This window comes from Saimiri boliviensis, chromosome 9 (genome assembly GCF_048565385.1).
Source record: "Saimiri boliviensis isolate mSaiBol1 chromosome 9, mSaiBol1.pri, whole genome shotgun sequence".
NCBI classification, from domain to species: domain Eukaryota; kingdom Metazoa; phylum Chordata; class Mammalia; order Primates; family Cebidae; genus Saimiri; species Saimiri boliviensis.
In genome coordinates, this window is record NC_133457.1 from 14,055,838 (window position 1) to 14,069,313 (window position 13,476).

General features: G+C 38.0%; 1 protein-coding gene across 4 annotated transcripts in view; it reads left to right on the forward strand.

The window, feature by feature from the left end:
• Positions 1–12,500, forward strand: part of RNF13 (ring finger protein 13) — a 221,307-nt gene extending 208,807 nt beyond the window's left edge. For all 4 annotated transcript variants that reach the window (XM_074405484.1, XM_074405483.1, XM_010335778.3 and 1 more), the window contains 2 exons: positions 10,758–10,838; positions 11,112–12,500. In XM_074405484.1, the coding sequence (XP_074261585.1) occupies positions 10,758–10,838; positions 11,112–11,476 (446 nt within the window). In that variant the 3' untranslated portion in view covers positions 11,477–12,500. The remainder of the gene's footprint in view (positions 1–10,757; positions 10,839–11,111) is intronic.
• Positions 12,501–13,476: the final 976 nt, after the last annotated feature.

Below are 13,476 nucleotides of genomic sequence, written 5' to 3' on the forward strand. Positions count from 1 at the left end.
AAGATTCATTTATTTTTTATTTGCTACAAAAAAAAAAAAAAAAGCTGCTATTCATTCCAAACACACTCTTGGATTACAGGGCAATTAAAAAGAAATCAATACTAAGAAAAAAAGCTGCTTGTTTTCTTCATTGGCAGAAGCTTCAAGTAAGTGCCAACTCAAGAATCCAACGATGCATCATCCCTCGGCAGATTATTTATAATACATATGTAAAGTCATTATCACTAGTGAAATCTATGTGTATCTGACCTTGAATCTTCAATCTCTTTTTTTACTTTGAGGAAACCTATTCTTGGTTTACTTGATACCCAGACTAGTTTGGTATAGAATTGAACAATTAAGCTCTACGTCAATTTGTCTGCACTGTGACTAGATTAACTAGCTCAGTTTTAAGCCATGTTTAGAAATGGTGATTCCTCCTTCTAAATTTAATTTTATGTCCAAATGTTTTTGTTACAGCCTGGCCAAATGCAGGTTCCCATTTAACTTACTTTCATATTTATTCAAAGACTGAAAGAAGGCTAACATGGATGAAGCATGAAGGGTAGACTGGTATGAAATGAGACAGGAGGGGGAGGTAGGGGATCAGATCATATATAGCTATATGAAGCTATAAGGAGGTCAGATTTTATTCTCAGGGAAGCCATCTAAAGTAGAATGGCGTGATATTATAAGCATTTTTAAAAGATCAGTCTGGCTGCTAAAAACTAAATGGGCCAGGAACAGATGGGAGACGAGAGAAGAGGCTCTTAGCATAATCTAGATTATTAGACCAGAGTAACCAAGGTGATGGAGAGAAGGGGAAAAATTCAGGATATGTTTTGCACTAAAACGGTTCCAGGATCTGGGGACAGATTGTATGCAGGCTCTAAGGAAAAGAAGAATCAAAGATATTCTTAGGCCTGATCAGTTCATGCCACTGCCTTGGCTGCTTAGGTCTCTGTGTGAGTCCTGTTAGGAAGGGCCAATGCTTTTGCTCTATCTGATGAGCCACAGTTTGGGGCTTGAAGTGGGGAAAAATCATGGATAAACCAGTTTAGTGGGGAGACAATCTAAGTTCTGTCCACCTACATGTTTTAACATTCCCAGATTGATGAGATTTACTGTAAAAGTACCTTGATTAAATTTTTCTGAAACTTTATTCTACAACAGTGCCAAACACATTCCAGACAGAAGTGTGTCCTGTTGTTTCATGTAACAGACATGAATCTGATTTCTTCCACAACTTCTGACATCTTATCCACTAGTGAGCTAGCAAAGTTTTGTTAGCCTGCAGGGGTTTCTATGAGGGTTTCTCACCCTCAGCACTACCGATATTTAAGATGGTTTAGGGGGCTGTTCAGTACATTTTAGGATCTTTAGCAGCATCCCTGGTCCATAAGATGCCAGCAGCAAAAACTCTTATGAAAACCAAAAATGTCTCCAGATATCACCAGATGTCCTTGGGCAGGGAGGGGCAAAATCATTCCCAGTTAAGAACCAAACTAAGCAACATAATTTTCTAGCATGGTGCTAATAGTAACAAAACTAACACTTATTAAGCACTTTTTAAAAAATATATATGTATTTTATTGCATTTTAGGTTTTGGGGGTACATGTGAAGAACTTGCAGGATTGTTGCATAAGTACATACATACATGGCATTGTGGTTTGCTGCCTTCCTCCCCGTCACCTACATCGGGCATAGCTCCCCATGTTATCCCTCCCCAACCTCCCCCACCAACAGACCCCAGTGTGTGATGCTACCCACCCTGTGTCCATGTATTCTTATTGTTTAACACTCGCCTATGAGTGAGAACATGCGGTGTTTGATTTTCTGTTCTTGTGTCAGTTTGCTGAGAATGATGGTTTCCAGGTTCATCCATGTCCCTACAAAGGACACAAACTCATCGTTTTTTATGGCTGCATAGTATTCCATGGTTTATATGTGCCACATTTTCCCTGTCCAGTCTATCAATGATGGGCATTTGGGTTGGTTCCAAGTCTTTGCTATTGTAAACAGAGCTGCAATGAACATTCGTGTGTATATGTCCTTATAATAGAATGATTTATAATCTTTTGGATATATACCCAGTAATGGGATTGCTGGGTCAAATGGAATTTCTATTTCTAGGTCCTTGAGGAATCGCCACACTGTCTCCCACAATGGTTGAATTAATTTACACTCCCACCAACAGTGTAAAAGTGTTCCTATTTCTCCATATCCTGGAGCCTGTTGTCTCCAGATTTTTTAATGATCACCATTCTAAGTGGCGTGAGATGGTATCTCAATGTAGTTTTGATTTGCATTTCTCTAATGACCAGTGATGATGAACATTTTTTCATGTTTTTTGGCCTCATATATATCTTCTTTTGAAAAGTGTTCATATCCTTTGCCCACTTTTGAATGAGTTTTTTTTCTTGTAAATCTGTTTTAGTTCTTTATAGATTCTGGGTATTAGCCCTTTGTCAGATGGATAGATTGCAAAAAAATTTTCCCATTCTGTTGGTTGCCAGTTCACTCTAATGGTGGCTTTTGCTGTGCAGACGCTCTGGAGTTTAATTAGATCCCATTTGTCTATTTTGGCTTTTGTTACCAATACTTTTTGGTGCTTTAGTCATGAAGTCCTTGCCTATGCCTATGTCCTGAATGTTTTTGCCTAGGTTTTCTTCTAGGGTTGTTTTTTTTTTGTTTTGTTTTGTTTTTTGTTTTTTTTTTTTTATTTTTTTTTATGGTATTAGGTCTTATGTTTTAAGTCTTTATCTATCTGGAATTAATTTTAGTATAAGGTGTCAGGAAGGGGGCCAGTTTCTGCTTTCTGCACATGGCTAGCCAGTTTTCCAAACACCATTTATTAAACAGGGAATTATTTCCCCATTGCTTGTTTTTGTCAGGTTTGTCAAAGATCAGGTTGTAGATGTGTGGCATTGCCTCCAAAGCCTCTGTTCTGTTCCTTTGGTCTGTATCTCTATTTTGGTTACCAGTACTATGCTGTTTTGATTACTGTAGCCTTGTAGTTTGAAGCCAGGTAGCATGATGCCTCCAGCTTTCTTCTTTTTCCTTAGAATTGACTTGGCTATGCAGGCTCTCTTTTGGTTCCATATGAAGTTTCAGGTGTTTTTTTCCAGTTCTGTGAAGAAGGTCATTGGTAGCTTGAAGGGGATAGCATTGAATCTATAAATTACTTTGAGCAGTATGGCCATTTTCACGCTATTGATTCTTCCTAACCATGAGCATGGAATGTTTCTCCATCTGTTTGTGTCCTCTGTTATTTCATTGAGCAGTGGTTTGTAGTTCTCCTTGAAGAGGTGCTTTATATCCTTTATTAGTTATATTCCTAGGTATTTTATTCTTTGTAGCAGTTGTGAGTGGCAGTTCGTTCTTGATTTGGCTCTAAGTCTGTTATTGGTGTATAGGAATGCCTGTGATTTTTGCACATTGATTTTGTATCCTGAGACTTTGCTGAAGTTGCTTATCAGTTTCAGGAGATTTTGGGCTGAGATGATAGGGTCTTCTAAACATACAATCATGTCATCTGCAAATAGAGACAATTTGACTTCCTTGTTTCCTAATTGAATACCTTTTATTTCTTTTTCTTGCCTGGTTGCTCTGGATAGAACTTCCAATACTATCTTGAATGGGAGTGGTGAGAGAGGGCATCCTTGTCTAGTGCCAGATTTCAAAGGGAATGCTTCCAGGTTTTGCCCATTCAGTATGATATTGGCTGTGTGTTTGATGTAAATAGCTTTTATTTTGAGATACATTCCATCAATACCTAGTTTATTGAGAGTTTTTAAGCATAAAGGGCTGTTGAATTTTGTTGAAGGCCTTCTCTGCATCTGTTGAGACAATCACGTGGTTTTTGTCTTTGCTTCTCTGTTTATGTGGTGAATTACATTTATAGACTGGTGTATATTGAACCAGGCTTGCATCCCTGGGATGAAGCCTATTTGACTGTGATGGATAAGCTTGTTTATGTGCTGTTGCAATCAGTTTGCCAGTATTTTATTGAAGATTTTTGCATCTGTGTTCATCATGGATATTGGCCTGAAGTTTTCTTTTCTTGTTGTCTCTCTGGTGGTATCAGGATGATGATTTTGGTATCAGGATGATGTTGGTCTCATAAAATGATTTGGGATGGATTCCCTGTTTTTGGATTGTTTGGAATAGTTTCAGAAGGAGTGGTACCAGCTCCTCTTTGTATGTCTGGTATAATTCAGCTGTGAACCTATCTGGACCTGCACTTTTTCTGGTTGGTAGGCTATTCATTGCTGCCTCAACTTCAGCCCATGTTATTGTCTATTCAGAGTTTCAACTTCTTCCTGGTTTAGGCTTGGGAGGATGCAAGTGTCCAGGAATTTATCTATTTCTTCCAGGTTTACTGGTTTATGTGCATAGTTGTTTGTAGTAATCTCTGATGGTGGTTTGTACCTCTGTGTAATCTGTGGTGATATCCCATTTATCATTTTTTATTGCATCTATTTGATTATTCTTTTCTCTTTTATTAATCTGGCTAGTGGTCTATTTTGTTGATCTTTTCAAAAAACCAGCGCCTGGATTTATTGATTTTTTTTTAAAGGGCTTTTTGTGTCTCCATTTCCTTCAGTTCTGCTTTGTCCTTAGTTATTTCTTGTCTTCTGCTAGCTTTTCAGTTTTTTTGATCTTGATCCTCTACTGCTTTTAATTTTGACACTAGGGTGTCAATTTTAGATCTTTCCTTGTTTCTCATGTGGGCATTTTTTTTTTTTTGCTGTATATTTTCCTCTAGACACTGCTTTAAATGTGTCCCAGAAATTCTGGTATGTTGTCTCTTTGTTCTCGTTGGTTTCGAAGAACATCTTTATTTCTGCCTTCATTTCATTGTTTATCCAGTCAACATTCAAGAGCCAGTTGTTTAGTTTCCATGAAGTTGTGTGGTTCTGAGTTTGAGTTCTCAGTTCTAACTTGATTGCAGTGTGGTTTGGGAGACTTACGATTTCCATTGTTTTGCATTTGCTGAGGAGTGATTTACTTCTAAATATGTGGTCAATTTTAGAGTAGGTGTGGTGTGGTGCTGAGAAGAATGTATGTTGTGTGGATTTGGGGTGGAGAGTCCTGTAAATGTCTATTAGGTTTGCATGGTCCAGATCTGAGTTCAGGTCCTGGATATCCTTGTTAATTTTCTGTCTCATTGATCTAATATTGACAGTGGAGTGTCAAAGTCTCCCACTATTATTGTGTGGGAGCCTAAGTCTCTTTGTAAGTCATTAAGAACTTGCTTTATATATCTGGGTGCTCCTGTGTTTGGTGCGTATATATTTAGGATCGTTAGCTTTTCTTGTTGCATTGATCATTTTACCATTATGCAATGTCCTTCTTTGTCTCTTTTGATCTTTGTTGGTTTAAAGTTTATTTTATCAGAGACGAGAATTGCAACTCCTGGGTTTTTTTGCTATCCTATTGCTCGGTAAACCTTCCTCCATCCCTTTATTTTGAGCCTATGTGTATCCTTGCATGTGAGATGGGTTTCCAGGATACAGCACACCAATGGGTTTTGACTTTTTATCCAATTTGCCAGTCTGTGTCTTTTGACTGGGGCATTTAGCCCATTTACATTTAAGGTTAATATTGTTATGGGTGAATTTGATCCTGCCACTTTGATGCGAGCTGGTTGTTTTGCCTGTTAGTTGATGCAGTTTCTTCATTGTGTTGATGCTTTTTACTATTTGGTATGTTTTTGGAGTGGCTGGTACTGATTGTTCCTATGTTTAGTGCTTCTTTCAGGAGCTCTTGTAAAGCAGGCCTGGTGGTGATGAAATCTCTGAGCCATTGCTTGTTTGTAAAGGATTTTATTTCTCCTTCACTTATGAAACTTTTAGTTTGGCTGGATATGAAATTCTGGGTTCAAAGTTCTTTTCTTTAAGCATGTTGAATTTTGGTCCTTACTCTCTTTTGGCTTGTAGGGTTTCTGCTGAGATCTGCTGTGAGTCTGATGGGCTTCCCTCTGTGGATGACCCAACCTTTCTCTCTTGCTGTCCTTAGCATTTTTTCCTTCATTTCAACCTGGTGAATCTGACGATCATGTGCCTTGGGGTTGCTCTTCTTGAGGAATATCTTTGTGGTGGTCTCTGTGTTTCCCGGACTTGAATATTGGCCTGCCTTGCTAGGTTGGGGAAGTTTTCCTGGATGATATCCTGAAGAGTGTTTTCCAGCCTGGATTCATTCTCTCTGTCACATTCAGGTACACCTATCAAACGTAGATTTGGTCTTTTCACATAATCCCTTATTTCTTTTTATTCTTTTTTCTCTAATCTTGCCTTCCCGTTTTATTTCATTGAGTTGATCTTCAATCTCTGATATCCTTTCTTCTGCTTGGTCAATTTGGGTATTGAAACTTGTGTTGCTTCACGAAGTTCTCGTGTTGTTTTTCAACTCCATCAGTTCACTTATGTTCCTCTCTAAGCTGTCTATCCTCGTTAGCATTTCATCAAACCTTTTTTCAATGTTCTTAGCTTCTTTGCATTGGGTTAGAACCTGTTCTTTTAGCTCAGAGAAGTTTCTTATTACCCACCTTCTGAAGCCTGTTTCTGTCAATTCAGACTCATTCTCCATCCAGTCTTGTTCTCTTGCTAGTGAGGAGCTGTGATTCCTTTGAGGAGGACGGGCATTCTGATTTTGGTGTTTTCATCCTTTTTATATTTGTTTCTTCCCATCTTTGTGCATTTATCTCCCAGTGGTCTTTGTAGTTGTGACTTTCAGATGGGGTCTCTGAAAGTGGACATCCTGTTTACGGTGAAGTTATTTCTTTCTGCTGCTTAGTTTTCTTTCTAACAGGCCCCTCTGCTGCAGGACTGCCGGAGGGCCACTCCAGACCCTGCTTGCCTGGGGATCACCTGCAGTGCCTGCAGAACAGTAAGAGTTGCTGGCAGTTTCTTCTTCTGCTATCTTTGTCCCAGAAGGATACCTGCCAGATGTCAGCCTGAGCCTCTCCTTTATGAGGTGACTCTTAGTATATACGGGGGTCAGGGAGCTGCTTGAGGAGACAGTCTGTCCTTTATAGTAGCTCAAGTGCTGAGCTGTGAGCTCCGTTGTTCCATTCAGAGCTGCTGGGCAGGTACGTTTATGTCTGCTGCAGCAGAGCTCATAATCGCCTTTTTCCCCCATGTGCTCTGTCCCAGGAAGGTGGGGCTTTATTAATAAGTTTCTGTCATGCTGCTGCCTTTTTTCAGAGATGCCCTGCCTAGTGAGGAGGTAGCATAGTCTGCCAGCAGAGACATTGCTGAGCTGCCATGGGCTTTGCCCGGCTGCTGTGTGAACTTCCTTGCAGTTTTGTTTATAGGGGTATAGTCAGAACTGCCTCGGTAATGGTGCTCTGCCTCTGTAATGGTGGACAGTCTCAGTAGTGGCAGACACCCTTCCCCTACAGAGTTGGACTGTCCCGCGTCCACCTGTGCTTGCTGTGAAACTCTCAATCCAGAGCATTTCAGATTGCTGGTCTTTGTCAGGGTGGGACTGACTGATCCAGATCACCTGGCTCCGTTTCAGTTCCCTTTTTTCTCAGTTGCATGAGCAACTCTGTCTCCCAGGTGTTCCAGTCACCAGTTGAAAAGGCACCCAGATTTGTGTTTTTGTGTGGAGACCCACTGTGCCGGCTAAAACAGCTGCACTGGGGGCTTGTGGTGCTTTCCCACCCAGGAATCTCCTGGCCTGGCTCTGTTTCAGTCCTCTTTTTATCAGTCGAATGGGTGACTCTGTCTCCTAGGCATTCCAGTCACCAGTTGAAAAGGCACCCGTATTTGTGTGAGTGTTCATGTGGCGACCCCGTGTGCCGGCTGCAACAGCCACACCTGGGGCCTGTGGCGCTTTTCCACCCAGGAATCTCCTGGCCTGGCTCTGTTTCAGTACCGTTTTTTTCATTTGAAAAGGTGCCTGGCTTTGTGTGAGTTTTTGTGTGGAGACCCACCGCGCCAGCTGAAACAGCAACGCTTGGGGCTTGGGGCGCTTTTCCATCTGGGAATCTCCTAGTCTTTGGGCAGTAAAAATTTGTTTGGAAATGCAGTAATCACTCACCCTCTTCATTTTCGCTGGGAACTGCAATCCAGAGCTGTTCCTATTCAGCCATCTTGGATCTATTAAGCACTTGTTACAGCCCCTTTATCTTAGACTACCAGAGCCAGTACATGTTTAAATCTTAAAAATCATAAAAATAGATAAATGCCTTAAACATCTATTTTAAGTTAAATGTAACTATAAATCCACTCAACAACTGATGTTGGATGTTTCAGGTATTTTAAAGTGGGGGGAAACTGGATTCTGCTTTCATCCTTGCTTTTAATATTTGTCCAGTCTTTTAGTTTTTTTTACCCACACCCAATTTAACCACTTTTTGGCTGGGGATGAGCTGAGGGGAGCAACTAGCTTTTTTTAAAAGTGTTTCTAATGCATTCAACCTAGCTTTCAAATAAAACTAGAAGTCTTTTATACTCAGTTTATAAACTGCTAAATATTTAACTAAATTATATAATTAGTCTAAGTAAAACAAACAGGCTCAATGACCACTGCTACTAGCCTTTTTTAAGCATGCAGTTGATCATCTGGTGAGACAAAAGCATATGGTTGGTTAGAGAATAGCCTTCTAGCCATAGCTTTCTACCATGTGATAAGCAAGTATGACTATCAGCTAGTTTTACTAAGTAAAAATTGGTTAAGAGTTGAGAGTTGTATGTATGAAACACCATGTAAATTTCTTGCATTATCTCTTAATCCTTACAACATCCCTAATACATAATTATGTTAATACTTGTGTTTTGCCTTTGAGAAAACTGAAATATAAAGGTAAATGTTTTACAAAAGGTTGCATAGCTAATAAATAAAAGAACCCCAAACATTCTAATGTATGCTTTACCTTTTCATCACAAGTCCAAGTCCAAAAAGGTTAATTTTCTAGAGTACTAAGCTCCAGTTTGGTCCATGATCACAAACTGTACCTTGAAATCTTGACCTGTTATCTTCAAAGTAAGTGCTATGGCATGAAAATATGGGAGATTAATATAAGTCTACTGCTTGGAACAATTCAAAGGGTAAGAAAGCTCAGTCACTCCAAAGCATCAAGTCCATACAGTTAAAGATAACCAAATATTCCTGTATTAGTTTCCTATTACTGTGATAACAAATCACCACAAGCTTAGTGCCCTAAAACAACAAAAATACATTATCTGTCGCTCAGAAGTTTGACACAGGTCTCATGGGGCCAAAACCAAGGTGTCAGCAGGACTCTGTTCCTTTCTGGAGGTTCCAGGGAGGAATCCATGTCCTTACCTTTTCTAGCTTCTGAAGGCCATTCACATTCCTTGACTTGTGACCCTTCTTGCCCCTACCTTCAAAGCCAGTAGTTGATCTCTCTTACCACTCATTGGTAAGCACATCGCCCAACTCTGAACTTTCTTCCCTCCTTCTTCCACTTTTCAAAACCCTTGTGATCACATTGGGCTCACATGGATAATACATGCTAATCACCCTACCTCAATAAAAAGAGCCTTAAAGCCTTGGCACAGCTTTGGGCCACAGTCAGTTCCTGTTCAGCTACATTAACTGTTACGTTTTTAGAAGGCGTTTTCACAAGGTGATGTGACTCAAAGTAAGTCTCACCAAATTTCACACACAAGGTTCTAACATATGCACATGTGTTTGTTACAGAATGTAATTTAGATACTACAGTAACCAAATTCAAGATACTAGACAAAAATTAGTAATTTTCATTAAAGCTTTCTATTTCAGACTCCTCCTGAATGTGCTGTTTTAAATAACTAAAACATTAAAGGGACTGTTTCATAAGAACTATCAGTACATTTTTTACATGTCATGTTTATCCTATCTAATGGCTTTATTTCTGGTATGTCTTCCAAGGTTGTTACCCCTCCGTGTGGGATAGGTAATGAATTCAACTGTCTTTCATTCCCTAAAAGTTTTTTAAGTTTTTATCTAACATATTAATTCAATGGGAAAAAACTCACAAAAGTGCTTTCAAGCACTCACAGTGGTGTCTAAGCCACTATTAACTGAAAAAGCTGCTGTATTTAAAAAACTACTAGTTTCTTTAAAAACTTAGAAAACATAATGGAACTCCAAAAAGAGCTATGAATTAATAAACCTCTGATTATAAAAGTGATAAATTCCACAGTAAGACAATTAAAAAGGCAACATTAATAGTACATACCCTTTATTAAGTACCTGTGTCTGGCCCTTTGCTCTTATCTCATTTCATCCTTATAACCTGCAAGGTAAGTTTATCTTTTTACTTACAAAGAACTGGGTAACAAACACTAAGCAACCTGCCATGTACCACAGAGCTTCGTAAATGTTGGAGATTTGAAGCCCAGTGTGACACATTTCAAATCTGTTTTTATTTGCTAAATATAGTTAAACATTTGATTATATTCTTATGTTTCTATTTTTATTTAAAAACTGACCCAGAGAGTTGGAAATTTTTAATAGTGAAATTTTGTTCTCTGGCATAAAATATTTCAAAACTAGCATTTGGTCAGGTAAAACACTGATAGAGTTAAGATTCTTATTAGAATATTTTACAAAGATAAGGTAAACAAATTTGGCATCTATTTTTAATTATTTTAGGTAAAATATTACTTTAAATTGAAACTTCAGGTCTTAGGCAGATCCTTGAGTCTGCACAAAGGCATCATTCAAAGATAATAAGGCAATAACTGACTGAGGAAGACTAACTTGAAGAGTTTGAAAGGTGAAAAAATACTTTTTACATATTTTCTGTTTTCTGTTACAGGAGATGAGTATGATGTATGTGCCATTTGTCTGGATGAGTATGAAGATGGAGACAAGCTCAGAATCCTTCCCTGTTCCCATGGTACGAGTAATTACATACTGCTTTGAATTTACATACAGCAATTTATATTTAGGTTCTATATTCCAGGGAAAGAGACAGAAAGTAGTTATTAGCACACCATAAGTCAGGCCCTGTACTAAGTAGTGGTCTCATTCAAGGATGGAGGTTTATTTATAAAGATTATAAACTTTCTTCTCCTTTCCCTACATGTTACATACAGAATAAGGCAAGAGATTAAATATAAAATTCTCAGCCACAGCATACTAACTAAAGATGTGTATTTTGCTTCAACAGCTTATCACTGCAAGTGTGTAGACCCTTGGCTAACTAAAACCAAAAAAACCTGTCCAGTGTGCAAGCAAAAAGTTGTTCCTTCTCAAGGTGATTCAGACTCTGACACAGATAGTAGTCAAGAAGAAAATGAAGTGACAGAACATACCCCTTTACTTAGACCTTTAGCTTCTGTCAGTGCCCAGTCCTTTGGGGCTTTGTCGGAATCCCGCTCACATCAGAACATGACAGAATCTTCAGACTACGAGGAAGACGACAATGAAGATACCGACAGTAGTGATGCAGAAAATGAAATTAATGAACATGATGTGGTGGTCCAGTTGCAGCCTAATGGTGAACGGGATTACAACATAGCAAATACTGTTTGACTTTCAGAAGAAGATTGGTTCATTTCCCTTTAAAATGTTTAGGTATATACTGTAATTCGATTTTTTTGGCTCCCTTCAAAGATTTCTGTAGAAATAACATTTTTTAGTATTCTGTAATCAAATTACTGAAACAGGACTTTTGATCTGGTATTTATCATCTGCAAGAGTGTACTTCATTCACTAATAGACTGGTGCTGTAACTCAAGCACCAACTCAGCTCTTCTTTCAGAATGCAAGTATAGCCAAAACATTAAAAAAAAAAAAAAATCCTCAGTATAGCTCGCAATTAAGACCTAGATCACAGTATTTAAGTGCTTTGCATTTTACACATGAGGTCAGTGCTACAGCCACCTAGCATGAAGTAACCCAGCTTCCATCTCCATAAAGTTACCTAGAGTTGAGTTGGAGTATGTTCTGGCATTTACCCAACCTGCCATCATTAGTGAGAGGCAACAAGTTAATTCAGCGCCTTTCCTCCTGTCAGCACAAAGAAACCCAAAGCTGTCTTTTCCCTTTCTGTTCCAAAGCAGTCTTATCCTGACAGGAGTAGTCTATACTAGTGCAGATTTCAAGTTTTTTTTTTTTTTAACATTTTAATTACCATAGTGTTATGTAGAGATTTCATTCAGCAGCTAAAGTAATGTCTCTGAACTTTACTTACTAAATTTCCGTATCCTTAAGGGTTTTGTTATCAAAGCAAAAAAGAAAATGCTGCATAAAAATACCAAACTTCAGCAACTGTTAATACTCAGATCATATACCTCTTAATAAATAGCATCTTATGCTAATTAGCCCTGCTAAACTATGTACAGAGGAAACTGTTCAAGTATTGGATTTGAAAGTAAATGACTTAAGTTTAACAGAACTAATGATATATTGAAACAATGTATTATGAAAAGCTAAATTATACATCATTGTAACTATGTAGAAAATGTAGACTAATGTATAATCAAAATGCTAAGAATTTTTATATGGCCTTGTATGAGGGGAGTTTGAATGTTAATAAACATGTTTTCCACTTTAAGATCCAGTAAATGTTTGTTCAACAATATTACCATATTAGACACACACACCCACACACACACACCCCCACCCCTATAAAGGGATAATGACTGGCTGAGATAAAAAAAAAAAAAATCACATCACCTTAGAATTTTATACAAGGTAGCTGACCACTCACCTGCAGTTAGGTAATCTCCCAAAAAGTTTACTCTGCTGCCCAAATTATTCCAAAAATAAACAGTGTACATTTTGGTACCCTGTTGTAAATTATGTTGTATCAAGGGAAATTTTCACTTTCTAAATTGCCTTTTAAAAAATTTTCATAATCAGGAAAAAAACATAGGTATTTTTACTTTGGAAAATAAATGGTTGAATTCAACATCAACTGATATCAGTATTATAACCAGCTCCCCAGTTTTATTGATGATATCAGTTGATGTTGAATTTAACCATTTAATTTTCCAAAGTAGAAATTATACCTCATCATTTCTACTAATATGCTACCTCATCATTTCTACTGATAGGATACTGATACCTCATCCCTCTTCCCTTTTTTATAAAAAAAAAAAAAAATCAATCACCACAGACCTGAGAAACAGGACATCAAAGGTTAGTTACAACCATGGTAGTTAAGTAGAGTTTGGAATTTGAGGTAACTGTATGGCTCTAACCTTTTTAAACCTGGTTGGTCATTTGCAAAATTTTCATTTAACAAGTTAGGGTCACGGACAAAACATTGAGTTCAGTATCTGGCACATAAATGCACAGTAAGTAACAGCCTTCAAAATAATTGTCAAATAATAAAAACTTCAAACCTAAAACAATATTTTAAAATAGGAAAAGGGAAACGAAAGTCACAGTAATGGGTAACTACGTATTTCCCTGTCTTTACTCCAAAGTTTAGAACAAGGACCTGGTTCCTTTATGTTAGGAGTTTTTATGGAAAAAATTTTTTTTTGAAATTCTGAATTATTACTTTTAGTTGTTCCCAAAAGCAT